At 36.8% G+C, this 16940-nt stretch overlaps 1 protein-coding gene across 1 annotated transcript; it reads left to right on the top strand.

Moving 5' to 3' along the window:
- Positions 1-306: 306 nt before the first annotated feature.
- On the top strand, positions 307-13046 carry LOC140150047 (organic cation transporter protein-like). The gene is made up of 9 exons (XM_072172052.1): positions 307-708; positions 1684-1833; positions 3087-3283; positions 3569-3913; positions 4293-4427; positions 6189-6274; positions 6833-6953; positions 7141-7213; positions 12873-13046. Exons 1-9 carry the CDS (start codon positions 307-309, stop codon positions 13044-13046), a joined length of 1683 nt encoding a protein of 560 aa, XP_072028153.1.
- The last annotated feature ends 3894 nt before the right edge of the window (positions 13047-16940 follow it).

The raw sequence follows: 16940 nt of genomic DNA on the forward strand, positions 1-16940 counted from the left end.
CCGTAATTGTTAAAGTGGTAATGGTTTTTCTTGTTGAAACTCTGTTTCGTTATTTGCATAAGCGGTAAGCCTTTGATCGGTATCTTTAATGAATATTCATGCTCGTTTCCGCGGCTAGACCTAAACTTGCACAGCCTATCGGCTCTGTGTGATAACTACAGTCTGATACTGGTCAACAGAAACTGAACAATTTGCTTCAGTTGACTCACGCATTTTCTTCTGCTTCTATAAAATTCGTACAAAAAAGTGTAATAAGAAATTAAGGCGGATTTAAATATCATAAGAAGTGTTTAATAGATAACGACAATGAAGCGACAAAATCTACTTCCCTCCGTAAATGCCAGCACCGAGGCCGAACCGACTTCAGATTTAGACGGTGTCTTACGACAATTGGGCAACTTTGGTCGTTACCAAACCCTTCAATTTGCTCTTCTGTGTCTCTATGGTTGCTGGTTCACGGCTTGGCAGCTTATGGGTATCATTTTCACAGCTAGCACTCCACAGAATTACCATTGCACCTCTCCCCCAGGATTCAGTGCGAATGAGACGGTACCCCGCCAAGAACCCGATAGCGACGGTGTTGCAGAATTAGAGCGATGTAAGATGTTCGTGGTGCATGATGGGATTGTGACAAAGAACGTGACTGATTGCGAGTATGGATGGGATTATCAGATGGCACAAAAAGACGAAACAACTATTGTGACTGATGTAAGTACCTGCGTGTTGGGGTGTTGGTGTTCCTCAAACCCAGGACCTACATTTTCAAGGCCTGCACTCTATGTTTTTTGGTTTTCCCTTCACGTTCCTACGGCCCGGGTTTGCAAGTGCGCAAACCCTTACCCCGGAAAATCAGGTTTCAGTTGAATGTTCAACCTCGGGTGTACCTTATGTGAACATGGTGACGAGAAAACAAAACGACTGCTCAGTGCCAGAAGTGTGATAGCTGCCCTGTAAACATTTTCATACAGTATATTGTACTCATCTACACATGGCAGCTACACTGGGCAGCTATTGCACTTACTCACTTCTGGCACTGCGTAGTCGAAAGGCGGTAGAATATAACCAGTTAGAAACTTGCATTTTGAAATCATCCGAAACCTCAGCATCCCAATGAAGGACTTGTTAACATTAAGCAGTGTACTTCGGTTATATTTATAAATGCGCTTTTATAAATACGCACGTGACCACCTCCGCGCAGCCATAACAGCTTCTAGACAGTGAGTCTCGAAGTGACTTTCTACATAGCGGGTGGCATTCCTATACATATGAATGCAAAGGCGGAATAACGTGAGACTACTGTGCAGCAAAATTGTCCATTTTGTTCAATGTTGTGATTATATTGTAAACTTTTCCGTCGTTGAATATTTTTCCGTCGTCAAATACTTTCAAAATATTGTTGTTGATAACATAATTATTACGAATTAGGAATCCCAAAATGTGTAATGATTTTGCTATTCAATTAATACTTAAATTTGATGATATTTATCTACATACGGTAGTTCCTATCCTTTTCTGTATAGTGGTCAATACATGAGGATTTGGTCACGTTTGCTGGTCTTGGTATGTCGTGCCCATGGGTCACGTGCGTATTTATAAAAGAGCATTTATAAATATAACCGAAGTAAACTGTTAAATGATTATTGCAACATTTAATTTATCTAATTTGGGTGGGTTTTTTTTCAGTTTGACTTAATTTGTGATTACGACCTTTCAGGCGAAACTGTCCAATCCGTGCTCTTTGGTGGAGTTTTAGTCGGTGCGATCATTTCTGGACAGTTGTCGGATATTGTCGGAAGGAAAATTATCATCCATGCTTCTCTCGTCGGCGAGGCTGTATTTGGTCTAGCCCTATCACTATGTTGGAATTATTACTAGGTGGTTGTATTTGTGTTCTTCGTCGGGTTCTTTCAACAGGTAATTTACAAAGTCAAAGGATAAGCTGTAATATTTGAAATGGCAACGTTCTAAAACTAACCTGTATCCGCTTGTATTGCCATACAGTATAGAGGCGAGCCAAATGAAATTTCCATGACGTTGGCTTTCAAATGGACAATCATATATTTAGAAAAGTCTGGAGAATCTTTTTTGCTATGTTGACAAATGTGTAACACGCGTTCTTCCGTTTGTTTATTTTTAACCTATAAACTGTTCTTTGAAACTAAATGAAATAGAAACTCCATCTTTGGTGTGGAGAATACATGACAAATAGATGTTTAACATCTATGAACAAATTATTACTTCATACAATACACAATTTCGGGTGAAAACGCAATATTTTATTTCCACAAATTTGACCAAGAAAATGAAATGTGGAGCGATTACCAAATACTTTTGCAACTCTACTAGTCTCATTCCAAGACTTCCCTATCTCAATCCTAAACCCAAACCCCAAGGACTGGACTAGCACTACTTTCGGGCTCTGTTGCTTTTATATACTATCCAGAGAGGTTGCGTGGCGGGCTAAAGCGCTTCGGTTGAACGCCTCGCGCTACGCGCACGGATTCTCGCGCTACGCGCTCGCTAAGTCCGTGAGGGCCACAGACTGCGGCTAGGACTGGATTCGAGTCTAGCCAGTTGTATCCAGTTCGGTAATTGTACCTGTAATGTTTATTTTTTACAGGAGAATTTTTTTAGTGATTCGGGCATTATGGCCGAAAAAATTTACACTTTTTTTAAATGGGTTTCATTTATATTGATATGGGTTTCATTTATATTGATATGGGTTTCATTTATATTGATATGGGTTTCATTTATATTGATTTGTGATGTTATGTTCAGTGATATTGTGTTACAATGCATTAGGTAAGGGAACAAACCAAAAGATCGATGACGTCCTTTAAACGTAACTAGTTTCGTTTCTCAGCCGACCCCCTCCCTCCCTGCCAGAAACGTAATAATAAAATGTTGAAAATGTTGACATAATAATAATGACACATTTTTTCAGACCGATGTTTTTGTACAAACGTAATCGAGTTTTTTTACCCCCCCCCCCCTAAACGAAACCAGTTACGTTTATAGGACGTCATCGATCTTTTGTTCCCTAACAGAGTAGACACATTAAAAGTATTATAAATTTGTTGACACAGGGAGTCAGCTTGACGGTATTTGTCATGTACATGGAAATGTTCACCCCGGAAATGCGTGGTATAGCAGGGGGCATCGGCAACATTATGTGGGGGATTGGAGTGACTCTAATCACGCCTATAGCCTATCTCTTACCTAATTGGCGTCACCTCCAGATGACGATTTCGCTGGTTTGTTTAATTGGGATTCCTTTTTATTGGTAAGAGAAAACAAAACGTTTTACTCTATAGCGTATCTCAAAGTTCATGCGATGTAGTTTGGTAAATTTCATTCATAATTTGACATGATAAGTGATCATATTAAACAAGATTACCAGAAAAAGAAAGCCAAATGTTCCTTTTTATTCAATTCCTGAAATGTGTTTCTAAATTATCTAAAATGAATACCATTAATGATTTTGATGCAATATCTGTGCTTTTGACGATGGAACCCTTGTGATACACATTACAATTTATTTCTATGTGTCACAACATGTTTGAATCAGGTTCATCCAGGAGTCGATCCGGTGGCTTATCTCTCGAGGTCGACTTGAAGAAGCGGAGCAAATTCTTCAAAAGATAGCGAAGTTTAACCATATCTCTGCACCTCGGAAATTTTTAACGTCATCCAAATATGTCACAGAGAAAATGGCGCAATTAGAAGCACCTGAAGAGCCATGTTTAACTGTCGAAACTCGTGATTTTGCTGACGACGATCATGGATCACTCGGCGAAACGCATGTTTCACGTGACACGTCTGATGCAAAACCGGAAGAAACAAAAATAGTAGATTTTGTCGAGGAAAATGATGGAATAAATGGACACTCTGACTCCGCACCAACATCGCAGAAGTATTTAATACATTTTTTACGGAGGCCGATATTATTGCGCAACTATTTGTTTATGTGTTACTGTTGGTAAGAATATATTATTGCGATTGTGTATAAAATTAAAACCTATTTGATTTTGGTACCTATTTTAACTTTCATTTTCAAAGTAATTGCACGAAATGGATGCCTGAAATTGATCTCAACCAAATGACCTATGGTGACTATACCCTTAGATTTACTGTTATTCCTTAGTAACAGCATTGGTTTAAAATGGTTTAACAGTACTTTTTCAAAATACAGGTTTCTGGCTGGTTCTTTTCCACTGCCTTTTGGCCAGCTTTGATATTCTAACTTATATTTTTTACAATAATATAATTATGTAAAATTCTTGTACTTTAAGGTTTGTGAATAGTGTGGTGTACTACGGTCTCTCCTTAAACAGTGTCAACTTGGCGGGTAATAAGTACCTCAACATTTTTCTCCTGTGTGTGGTTGAAATACCGTGTTCTATTTTCGTCATTATCGCTCTGAAATGGTAATAATCTATTATACATTATAATGAATGTGGTATTGTACATTCAGCGAGTAGAATCTTGGTCAGCGATCCAGTTACCACACACGGAATTCCTATCGTGGTAACTTGATCGCTGACCAAGATTCAGCTTTCTGCATTGTACATGACGAAAATTGGTCGACTAGTCTAGGGCGTTTTGAATCGTAACTGCATCACAGCAACGGTGCCACACCCAACAACTCCACCCATACCCGCACCAGTAAGTTATAATTTATATGGATCCCAGAATGCCATTGGATAGTATTAACAATAACAATATTGGAAGGGAGGTGGAAGAAGGTAAAAAAAAAATGAATGGGCGCGGCGCCAGAAACAGAAAGTCTGCAAGCCGTTGCCCTTGCCGTGACATGATACACGTTAACGTACAAAAACCCCGCAGTATCTGCTGTATCAATTCGCAGTAGGAGTGGTGATGTAACAGGATTAACTACCAAAGCATATAAGGTGAATAAAATCTTTGAATATATCGTCCGCACTACAAGCAGGTTACACTCATCGCCTATGAATGTCTACAATCATGGATTGAATACAATACTGCTCTTTTCAAAGATACTAAAGAGTGTTCAGCATGTTATGAATATTCTATAGAATTACGATCCAGGTTTTTATCCCACTGTGTCCCTGTTCTTTGACATATATGGTTCAATACAGAGGTACCGCGTGAACATACTAGTGCGGTGCGATATAATCAAACATTATATTAACCTATTGCTATGGTAGTTAATCCGATTACATCATCACTTCTACAGCGAATTACCCCCAGATACCACTTTTTTTTTTTTTTTTGGAAGCAGGCTGATTCAAACACATTCAAAATATATGACTCTTAGCGTATCTACTGTATATTTTGTAATAATATACTCACAGAAGCTGTGTGTTAAATTTGGATGGCAGAGAAGTTATGAAAATAGATGTTATTTTTCATACTCGGAGATGGTATGGAAAATACATTACTTGATAACACATCACCTTAATATATTATGCAATCCGTACATTAATTTTGCTACAAATTACAATAATTATAATGGAGAAATAAAGTCAAACTATGTGGTAAATTAAATATGAGAAAGGTTTTTAACACAAGTCAACACATACATAAATGACAGCCAGTGAAAAATAATCCACCGACCATCCAGGACTCGAACCTGGGACCTTCGGATCACCGGACCGATGCTCCACCAACTGAGCCAATGAGCCAGATGGAGAAGAGCACTGATGTTATTATCTATAGGCCTTCAGTTCAGTTCTTCTCCATCTGGCTCATTGGCTCAGTTGGTGGAGCATCGGTCCGGTGATCCGAAGGTCCCAGGTTCGAGTCCTGGATGGTCGGTGGGTTTTTTTCACTGGCTGTCATTTATGTATGTGTTGACTTGTGTTAAAAACCTTTCTCATATTTAATTTACCACATAGTTTGACTTTATTTCTCCGTCTCGAATATTAATTCGGAATGATTTCCAAACCTCTTTCTTAAAAGCTTCTTGGATGAGAAGATGATAGAGGGCGGGTATTGAACTGAAGGCCTATAGATAATAACATCAGTGCTCTTCTCCATCTGGCTCATTGGCTCAGTTGGTGGAGCATCGGTCCGGTGATCCGAAGGTCCCAGGTTCGAGTCCTGGATGGTCGGTGGATTTTTTTCACTGGCTGTCATTTATGTATGTGTTGACTTGTGTTAAAAACCTTTCTCATAAATAATTATAATGCTTTACTATTTTGCTATAGGTGTCCCCGAAGATGGTGTCAAAGTATATCATTTCTGATTGCTGGTGTCTTTTGTATCCTGACTGGATGTATTCCTGACAAAACAGGTGATTATTAAAGGGATAACATCTAGTTTGGTCCTATAACTCTACCAGCAGCCCGCTGTCATCACCGATGCCTCTTTCTATCGGGCCGTTACTGGGTGTTTATCGGGGTGATTATCGGTAGGAAAGAGTTGGAAAGAGTATAACTAATCGTTACAGATACCGTTACCTTCAACAATCATTATTACAGACCGCATTTGAAGGGATTTTGCACACCTTATACGTGGGAACAACTAGTTCGTTGTGCAATAACGATCGCCGCTCTAGAAGTTGGTGAATTGGTGCCAAAAATAATCTCTCTTCTCGTGTACGTTACTCTCCTGGTAAAGGTTTTATGAGGTAATATGAATATCTCTATTGCTACTGAAATGTTATTGTTGTCGGCAGGCCGTCGATAGCGTTATCATGGTTATTATGATTAAATGTCATCCCTTATCTTTCTTTTGCATCGTTTCAAACCTGCTGCTATAATGATGATCCCGATTAACTTTACCTTATATTGGATTTCGCATACTGCCGAATTCGGTTTAACCACCGTTAGTATTTCCTTTTTCTTTAAAGATAATGGCACTGATCTGGGGCCTCTTATTGTCACCGCAGCAACTCTTGGTAAATTCTCCATTTCATTTTCGTTCTGTTTGGTCTTTGTTTATACCTCAGAGTGGCTTCCGACTATCGTACGGTGGGTATTGCAAATTTATATTTTGAACATAATATGCCTCGAACAAATACTGTTAGCAAATATGCGGCTCAGAGACACGTTCAAAGGTTACAAAACGTTTATTGTCTGAACTATTTTTTTTAAATTAAATACCAAAAGAAAAACAATCGGTGCGTAATTTCGTTAGTATCATGTTATTCTTTTATAGTAATGCAGGTGTGGGTGGTACTTCGCTATGTGCCAGAGCTGGTGGTATGGTAGCCCCATTCCTGGTATATTTGGTAAGTATTGTTACGGTTATTACTTTGTTGTGCTGTTGTGTTGTTGGATGTTTGCTGATGGTACAGTGGCGTCGTTAAACCTCGTTCTACGAAGTCCGTTCTACTTTTGATTTCGGACTGTACGGACGTACTTATTTACTGCTCCGTTACACACCAAAACTATGCTATATTGATTAAACAGTTAGAGGCAATTCGTTAGGGCCAACTGCCCGGCGGCGCACGGGGACATTCTAGTACTACTACCGCCGATAAATTTGCGGAACATTTTACAGTTAGTACAGATTTGATTTGATTTTGCTATACACTACAATTGCTACATGATCTGATGATGGAGGGCTTGGAAGAGAGTGCCGCATCATCTGGCACCAGCACAACATCAAATGCCTTTGTTAATGAACTTATGCTGAATGAGAAGTTTAAACTGTTCTTGAAGGACTTAATGCAGGAGGCAGTGCAAGAAAAAATGAAAACCCTAGTAAGTGATGTGAATGCACTCAGGACTGAGGTGGACGACTTGAAGGAGGACTTGCAGAAATTGAACATGAACGCGAGAAAGATGAAATGTTAAGGGCAGACTTAACGAATCAGCTGCACTCAAGATCAAAAGCAGTGGAAGATCTGCAGCAATACACTCGCAGAAATTGCGTTCTGGTGACTGGTGTGCCTGAAGAAGAGAAAGAAAACACAGATGCAACAATCATCAAATTAGCCAACGAGAGAATGAAAGTACCCTTAAGTGAAGATGATCTAGACAGATCCCACCGGATTGGAAAGCCAACCACAGGAAAAGCACGAGCGATTGTGGTGAAATTTAGTAGATATAATGTGAGAAATAAGTTCATAATGAACAGGACAAACTTAAAAGGAACCAAAATCGCGGTTCATGATCTGCTCACCCCGTTCACACAACAACTTCTGAAAAGGGCGCAAGAGCTTGTTGAGCAGTGTCACCGTGTGAAGGCGGCATGGACATGGGACGGAAGAGTAACAGTCTTGGTAGCAGCAGCTAATGGAAAATCAAGAAAGGTAACTGTAAGAAGTCAAGAACAGCTCCACAAGATCTATTCTGAGCAACAGTGAAACAGTAACTCTCTCTGAATCCAGAACTCTATAAAATGACTATGTATACCTATATAATTTTTTTTTTTAAATCATAATTTGTAAAAATATTGTCAAAAGATATGTTAATGACAAGATAATTCCCTGCGGTTAAAAAGGTAAGAGCTGGATTGATCTTGTATTTTGTAATTTGCAATGTTAAAATGTTAAAATGTGTAATTTTATAATGAATGTTTCCACTCAAAAAACGTTTATCAATGACTACTAAAATGGCGGCGTTATAAATGTATACCATCTTCTACTGAGCCTATGAAGTCATGCTTACTTTACAGCCTTTACCAAAATTGCAAACATTAGTTACTATCTCAGTATGTGTAAACACTTAAAAATACCATAATTCTTTCATATACCAATACAACGAGAAAATTGTAACAAACAGTATTATTCAGTATTACGAAAACAATCAATTAAGTGGAATGTAGCATACTTATGACTTGCCGTGGCTCAGTAGTCGATACTTGTTAATAATAATCCTTGCTGCCGGGTCGTTGGCCTTACGTTACTTTCGTAGCCTGTTGAAAAATAGCTTAATTTAACTGTTAAAATATTTTCATGATCAAGGGAAACGGTTGATTTATATATATAAACTTTTTCCCTGGTATATTAATAGATTTTTTAATTTTTTTTCTTGTTTAATATACTTTTCGTTTAATGTCTGCTATTTGTGATGATGCTTATATGTCTTGCTAAAAAAAAGTTTACGATTGTCATAAAAATATAACATGTAAAATATGCAAAGGATTTGTTCATAAAAATGTACCAAATTGAAACCAAAAGAACTACAGCGTATAAAACACAATGAATGGACTTGTAACAATTGTACGATGGCTCAAAATAAAGACACAAGTTCTGACGATGATAGCGATGATATAAATATCACACATCATCTTAAAACAGCAGATATTACTGATGCCAACTTTATTAAGAAATACGATGAAATGTTTTTCAATCCATTGAAATTTGAAAATAGTACTACAGATAAAGATAATATTACTAATGACAAATGTATCCACCAATGTAACTATGTAACACCAAACCAATGTTCCTTCTTAAAAAATGGTAAATTAAATTTTATGAATGTTAACATTAGAAGCCTAAAAAAGAACTTTGACAAACTCAAGGAATGTATGAAAGCTATTAACCACGACTTTACCATAATAGGTATTTCTGAAACCCATTTAAGAGATAAGCCACCTGATTTTTACCAAATCGCTGGATATAACTTTGAATGTGTCCACAGAGTTGGAAGACAGAAAGGGGGAGTAGGCATGTATATTTCGGACAAACTTAAATACCAGGTACGCAAAGACTTAAGTAAATCAACCCCAAACTTTGAGTCATGCTTTATAGAAATTGAAAATGTAAATAAACGAAACATCATTGTTGGTACTGTATACAGAGCCCATACATCTATTAATGATTTCATAACAGGAATAGATCCTATTTTAAAGACTATTAATGCTGAAAAAAAGCTTACCTATGTTTTAGGCGATTTTAATATAGATCTATTAAAAGTTGAGGAACATAAAGCATACCATGATTATTTAGACCTAATTTATTCCTATTCATTAATGCCAACTATATACAAACCGACTAGAATTACTGAAACAACCGCTACACTAATTGATAATATATTAACGAATAACGAAGCTGTAATTCAGTCTGCTATCATAGTTACAGATGTGAGTGACCACTTTTCAACAATCTTGTCAACAAATCTAGATGTAACTGACATTCCAAGTCCAACGGTGACACATAAAAGGGTTCATAGTAACGAAAATATTTACATGTTAAAGAAAAGATTAGCTGATGTCAAATGGGAAGAATACCTAGATAATATAAATGCAGATGATGACTACAATAAGTTTATCAGTATATTTAATAAAATATATGATGAATGTATTCCATTAAAGAAATGTTCAAATAAAAGGAAAAGGGATCCGAAATCGCCGTGGATAACCAAAGGGTTACTACAGAGTATAAACATTAAAAATACTTTATATAAACAGCATTTGCAAAACCCAAGTGCTGAACGCCTTCACAAATTTAAAATATATAGAAATAAACTTCATGCTTTGATACGCAAATCTAAGAGGAAATATTATTTTACCAAGTTTGAGCGTTCTAAAAATAATATGAAACAAACATGGAAAACAATCAATAATATCATTGGCCGTGGTAAAACAACACAAGCTCAAAAGAAATTTAGAAGTGACAACGGCAATACTATTACCAATCCCCATGATATTTCCAACCTTTTTAACGATTTCTTTGTACATGTAGGTCCTAATCTAGCATCACAAATTCACAAATCAGGTAAAGATTATTTTGATTACCGAAAAAATCCAGCATCTAGCAGTATGTATATGAAGCCAGTTGTTGAAATGGAAATCATTAAAATTATTGATAAATTTAATCAAAATAAAAGTGCTGGTCATGATAATATTGGAAATTTTATTATAAAAAGAGTTGCAAAGGAAATTGTTCAGCCGCTTGCCTCAATCTTTAATCTCTCCATTTCAACCGGTGTTGTGCCACAAAAAGCAAATATAAAAATAGCAAAGGTAATACCAATCTATAAAAAAGAAGATACTGAAGTATTTTCTAATTATCGCCCAATTTCGGTACTACCTTGTTTTTCGAAGATACTTGAAAGACTAGTGTTTAATAGATGTATTGCGTATATAGATAGTAATAAAATACTAAATGATAAGCAGTTTGGTTTTCGAAACAACCATTCTACATACATGGCCATAACTCAACTAGTTGACAAAGTTAACTATGCCGTTGAAAGAAACGAAACCACAATTGGAATTTTCTTAGACCTTTCCAAAGCCTTTGACACCATCAACCATAACATATTAATTCATAAATTGGAACACTATGGTTTTCGTGGTATCGTACTTCAGTGGTTCACTAATTATTTAAGCAACAGAAAACAATATGTACATTACAACTCTTGTGAATCAGAACTTAAAGATATTATTTGTGGTGTACCTCAAGGTTCTATACTGGGTCCCTTATTATTCATTCTCTATGTAAACGATATTATCAACACATCAGATGTATTAGACTTTATATTATTCGCAGATGACACTACTATTCTGTACTCACATAAAGATATTGAAAGTAAATATCAATTAATTAATAATGAATTGAAAGAAATTAGTAATTGGTTCAAGTCGAACAAACTATCGGTAAATGCAAGTAAAACAAATTACATGGTTTTGGGTACACCACATATGACATCAAAAATAAACTCAACTGTGTGTGATGTATCTCCTGAGATCATTTTAGATGAGTCAGTTCTGGAACGGGTTACTAATACAAAATTCCTGGGTGTGATTATTGATGAATGTTTGACGTGGAAATACCATATAAACTGTATAGCAAAAACCATCTCGCGAAATATTGGAGTTATGAACAAACTTAAATTTTATGTACCTGATCGTATCCTGTATTCTCTATATTGTACTCTTGTTTTACCTTATTTAAATTACGGAATATTGATTTGGGGTGATACGTGTAAAACATACTTGGATAAAATTATGAAATTACATAAATGGGCTGTGAGGACAATAGCAAATAGTCATTATAGAAGCCACACTGCTCCCTTATTTGCCAAATACAATATTTTAACTCTTGCAGACACCTACAAACTTGAATTGGGGGTATTTATGTACAAGTACAGTAATAATGAATTACCGGGCGTATTTGATGGCTTCTTTACACTACGTTCCAATATTCATAATTACCAAACGAGAAACGCAGATAAATTCAACTTAATGAAGAACAACAAAACATTTACTGACCATGCCATTCGTACTGCTGGTCCTATATTATGGAATTCATTGCCAAATTCAATAAAAACGGCAAATTCATTGAAACATTTCCGTAAGATATATAAACGTGACTTGATCTCAAAATATGATTAATTCTTGAGCATTGTGTTTCTCGTTTGTTTGTTATGCTTTGTTTTGTTTTTACTTTTTTTTTTTTTGATGGTAACATTTCTTTGTTAAGGGGGGTGACTTCCTCTGGCCTTACTGGCCTTCTGGTCATCCCCTCCATAATTCGTTTGTTTGATATTGCCTTTGTTTTTTAAAATATATACTTGTGTGATTTCATGTGAATTATGGGAAAATAAAATATCTTGTATCTTGTATCTTGTATCTTGTACAACAGAGTTAAACCGGGTCTAAAGTTAGACCTGGTCTAAATGGAATTAAGTCTCAAGAGAAATGACATTTTCTTTATTATTTTTGAACTTTGCATAAAAATATTTAGAATTTGCTAGATACTATTAAAAAGGACCATTCCTGATGGAACTAAATTCTACTTAGACCAGGTTTAACTTTAGACCCGGTCTAACTCTTTTGTGCATACGGACCCTGAGGTTTTTCATACAGCATACTAAAACGCGCTTAGACACCCAGATGACTTAAGCTAATCCTTTGCACTCATTGTAGTGATAACAATATCAGATTTAGGCCACAAATCTTACGGTGTTTTAAAACGTTTTGTGTTGTTTCCTTTTTAGAGTGGTGTTGACAGGTCGCTCCCTCTGATCATATTCGGCGTCATTTCGATTATTGCTAGTGGACTAACATTATTTTTTCCTGAGACTCTTAACCGAACTATGCCTACTACGATTACAGATGCTGAGAAAATAGCGAGGGAATCATCGTTGTGTAAGATTCGTCTTGTTCTGTAGTTTTACTACAGGTAAATTAAATAATTCTTGCATTCGAACAACATAATTTATGACCGCTAGTGGCTCCGCGATAACCAAACTCGCAGATAGCGCGGTACAGAAGAAAGCATACACGCGCCTTACATTGCGTACACGCTTATTACGCTACATAGACGCAACGCGCATGATCCAGCTAGGCCAAGAATTACTTAATTTACCTGTAGTGTAACTCATGAAGTTTCGATAACAATCCGACTGTACACATCAAACACTATAGACTGACCCTCAGTCTCGGTTCGGTTCCATCTCTGGATAATGTGACAATTAATAATTACATAAGGGACTGTTCACAAACACTTGTAAGGGGGGCCTGATGCAAAAAAGGGGGCCCTGAAATTGTTTGACCCTCCTAAGGGGGGACCTGAAAAAATGACCACAAATGTTCCTGGAAAAATTGAGTTTATATGCTTTTCTATGGGGTTGACCCATAATTTTAATGTCAAAAAGGGGGGCCCTGAAATTTTTGAGGTCTGTAAAGGGGGGCCCCGAAAAGTTTCGGGAAATTTTTTTTTTGCATCAGCCCCCTCCCCTTACAAGTGTTTGTGAACGGTCCCTAATGCCTACACACACGCGTTAATGCAGTGAGAACACGGACGTGGTATGTAGAAAGATCGCGTGACCCCGGATCGGTAAAATTGAACTCCCACAAAGTACTGGGAAATGGAAGGGAACTGCCAGATTGGGAAGGTCCATGTATTGGGTTGATTTTTAATATCGGATAGTCTACATTACCAGTCGTTATCCATGGACCCGAGGGAGTTCCTAACTTTGTAAACCAAACACAACTGCTCATTTTCATCCTGACTTCATGAGTCACCAATTTCCAGTGTTGATGCTCAAAAGAGGGGAAGTCAGGTACCTTTTTATTAGACGCCTCGCGACACTAAAACTCTTCCGTAAATTTACTTGCAAAACAACAGATTAGCTACGATTCTACCTATATTTTATTACGGACACAATTTGTTATTTACTTTACGTGGACAAAATAACTGTGTAAACATAAATTTATTTCCGAATCAAACACCTTAGATATGGATCATACTTAACCTAATATGCTCACAAATTGTAATAAAGCATAATTCTGCGAATCTGTTACTATTTTAAATAAATGAAATTTATAATCTTTTTTCAACCTTGTCGTGTGTCCAGGCTGAAGAAGCACGTGATTCAGATGCTGATCCTGAAATCAAATCAATCAAATATATTTAACAAAATTAGTTACAGAATGATTCTTGCAACCAGAGCTTGAAATAATTAGCCAAAAAGTGTTTATTTACCAACTAAAGGTTAAACGTGGGTAATGGTGAATCCAACGGACGAGGACACAAAACACATCAAGGATCAATAAATGATACAAGAGGATACCTTGAATATACGAACAACTGAAAAGAAAGAGGGCAAGGTATACCAACTTGATGTGGGGAAACAAAATACAGACTTGCTTTCATAGAGTATAGACACAGCTTATTTTGCTCTGAGCTTGTTGTCGTGTTTGCTACTGAGTTCTATTTGAACTTTGAGAATCTTGTACCACAAAACACTGTTATGTTACATTATCGATATCTGGATTGTGGCACGTTAATTTTGATTTCTAACTGCCTACAATATTTCTCAAAAGTATGTCAATTCCTTTACCATTTGAATTTCACTCCAAATTTAAGCTACTTTTGTAAAAATCGAGGTTTTTCGCCATCGATACCTCCGACATTTACAGCGGTGCTGAGATTGTTTATCATAAGAGCCTGGTATGCACTATTCCATAATAGTCAGTTTGAGATCAATCGATTTCACAGGTCACTCAGTAGCTCAATCGGTTAGCGCGTCGGACTAACGTTCGGTACTATAGTTTTGAGCTGGAAAACTTTGGTACGTGTTCGAGTCCCTGTGTGGTCCATTCCATCTATTTTATTTTTGTTCTCTCACTTTTTCTTTTTTTTTCTTGTTCGTTTCTTTCTTTCTGACTGCAGCGATTGATTGTTTTTGCCCGGTTTTTTTTCATTATATAATTCAGGAATTTTTAGGCTATACTAGTTTAATAGGCTGAATATATTTTTACAAATTAGATTAACAAAATATTGGTTGTTGGTTTTGTTACTGTTGTTGTAGTTATTGTTGTAGGCCTATATATTGCATAATCAGGGTATAAATAGGCATACTAGGCCTATTATAGCCTATAGAAGCATTGATTTATTTCACGACAGATATCATACAGGATAATTTTAAAAATTGAAAATTTAGAAAATCCAAAGGAAACTTGCTGCCCACAATAACCCCCCCCATCAGCCAATATGGTCCTATCATGGTCGCCCCGTCCCTATCCCTGCAACATATAGGATGACTCACGAGCCGCGGTTTGTCCGTGGCCCTAGTTCAGATTGATACACTATTGTACGCGTGAGTTCATTCTTTTCTGCATGGCTGTTTCCATTATTAACTTACGCCCCTCTGGAATCAAGCCTTGAAAATCAATTGTATTTAACCTTAAGAACAATAAATCAAGCACGTTTTCAAAGTATATGATTTGTAGAATGACCTTGCGCAAAACATCAAAGTGTTATTTTGTTATTATTATTTAAATAATGAAATCGATATTTTTGGCTGCTTCGACCAACAATACGTCGTGTACCCTTAAAGTACCTAAAAAAAAGTAGGGTAGACTACTTAAACAATAAAAAAGAGCGAGAGCTAACCACTTTTCTCCCCACTAACAGATGGCCAATGCGCCGTAGAAGTAGTGATGTAACAGGATTAATTACCTTAGCAATGTGTTGACGATAATTTTTTATTTATTGCCTTGCACTATAAGCGGGATGCACTCCTCGGATGTGCATGTGTGCAATGATATATTGACTACGATACCGCTCTTTTCTAAGACACTAATCTTACAGGTGTTGGTAATCCGCATGTGAAAAGTCTATAAAATTACGGCAGGTATTCATCCCTACGGCGTAACGACTAGTGTATAGCAGCCTTTGGTGCAAGAGGTCCCGGGTTCAATTCGCCGCAGGAACAAAAAAATCTTATATAACTACTTCTATCATGTCTACGGCGAATTGGCATTGGGAGACATGTCTTTAAAAACACCCCAACATAAATTTGTGTTATTTCCCGGTTAACCTTTGAAAGTTCATACCTGGTCCTTTACTCGGTGCAGTCGATGTCTTTGTTTCGCAATTACTTTTAACGTTAGATGTCCCTGGAGCTTCTTGTTGCAACATCGAATCACAATAAGCACCAACTCGCTTCCAACGACGCTTCGTCGCTCTTTTGAACTAATTAAGAAAAAAGAAGAATTCAAAATAATGTTTGGTGCAATTTAGCAATATTGCTATTGTGTTTTCAATTGAACTTGAGTTCGGTTAAATTGACATAGGGGAAGAATCATATACTCATGGCAATGATGGTCTATCGTTTTAGATAACCGTAATTCATTTATTTTAACAGCACAGATTTTGATGAATACAAGCCGCATTATGGGTAACATTAGAAATTATTATATTTTACAGTTATTTACTGATATTGAATTTTTTTAAAGTCCTTTCGTATAATATCAAAACGCTTACTTCGTCCGAGCAAAGACAATGAAGGACAAATATGAAGACACCCTGTAAAACAAGAATAACAAAATAAGATTGAGAGATACTGTCAACTTGATATTTAAAAAAAAGCTCAAACCTACTCAAACTGACGCTGATTGACCTTGGACGACCCATCCACCCAGCTGAAGAACAAAGGCCCGGTTTTGGTGGCAACGCGACGCGTCGCGGTGATTCCATCTAGCCAAAAAGTGAGTTATCTTGTTGACCAAATTAGATTATTCACAAGTTGAATCTTTCCCAGATGATTGAAAGTATA

This window comes from Amphiura filiformis, chromosome 4 (genome assembly GCF_039555335.1).
Source record: "Amphiura filiformis chromosome 4, Afil_fr2py, whole genome shotgun sequence".
NCBI lineage: Eukaryota > Metazoa > Echinodermata > Ophiuroidea > Amphilepidida > Amphiuridae > Amphiura > Amphiura filiformis.

Excerpts from the sequence above, each read along its gene's own strand:
- LOC140150047 (XM_072172052.1), top strand. The coding sequence starts at position 307 with ATGAAGCGACAAAATCTACTTCCCTCCGTAAATGCCAGCACCGAGGCC. Across the intron at positions 709-1,683 it reads AAACAACTATTGTGACTGAT|TTTGACTTAATTTGTGATTA; the intron begins GTAAGTACCTGC and ends GTTTTTTTTCAG. Across the intron at positions 3,914-4,292 it reads TCCGCACCAACATCGCAGAA|GTTTGTGAATAGTGTGGTGT; the intron begins GTATTTAATACA and ends TTGTACTTTAAG.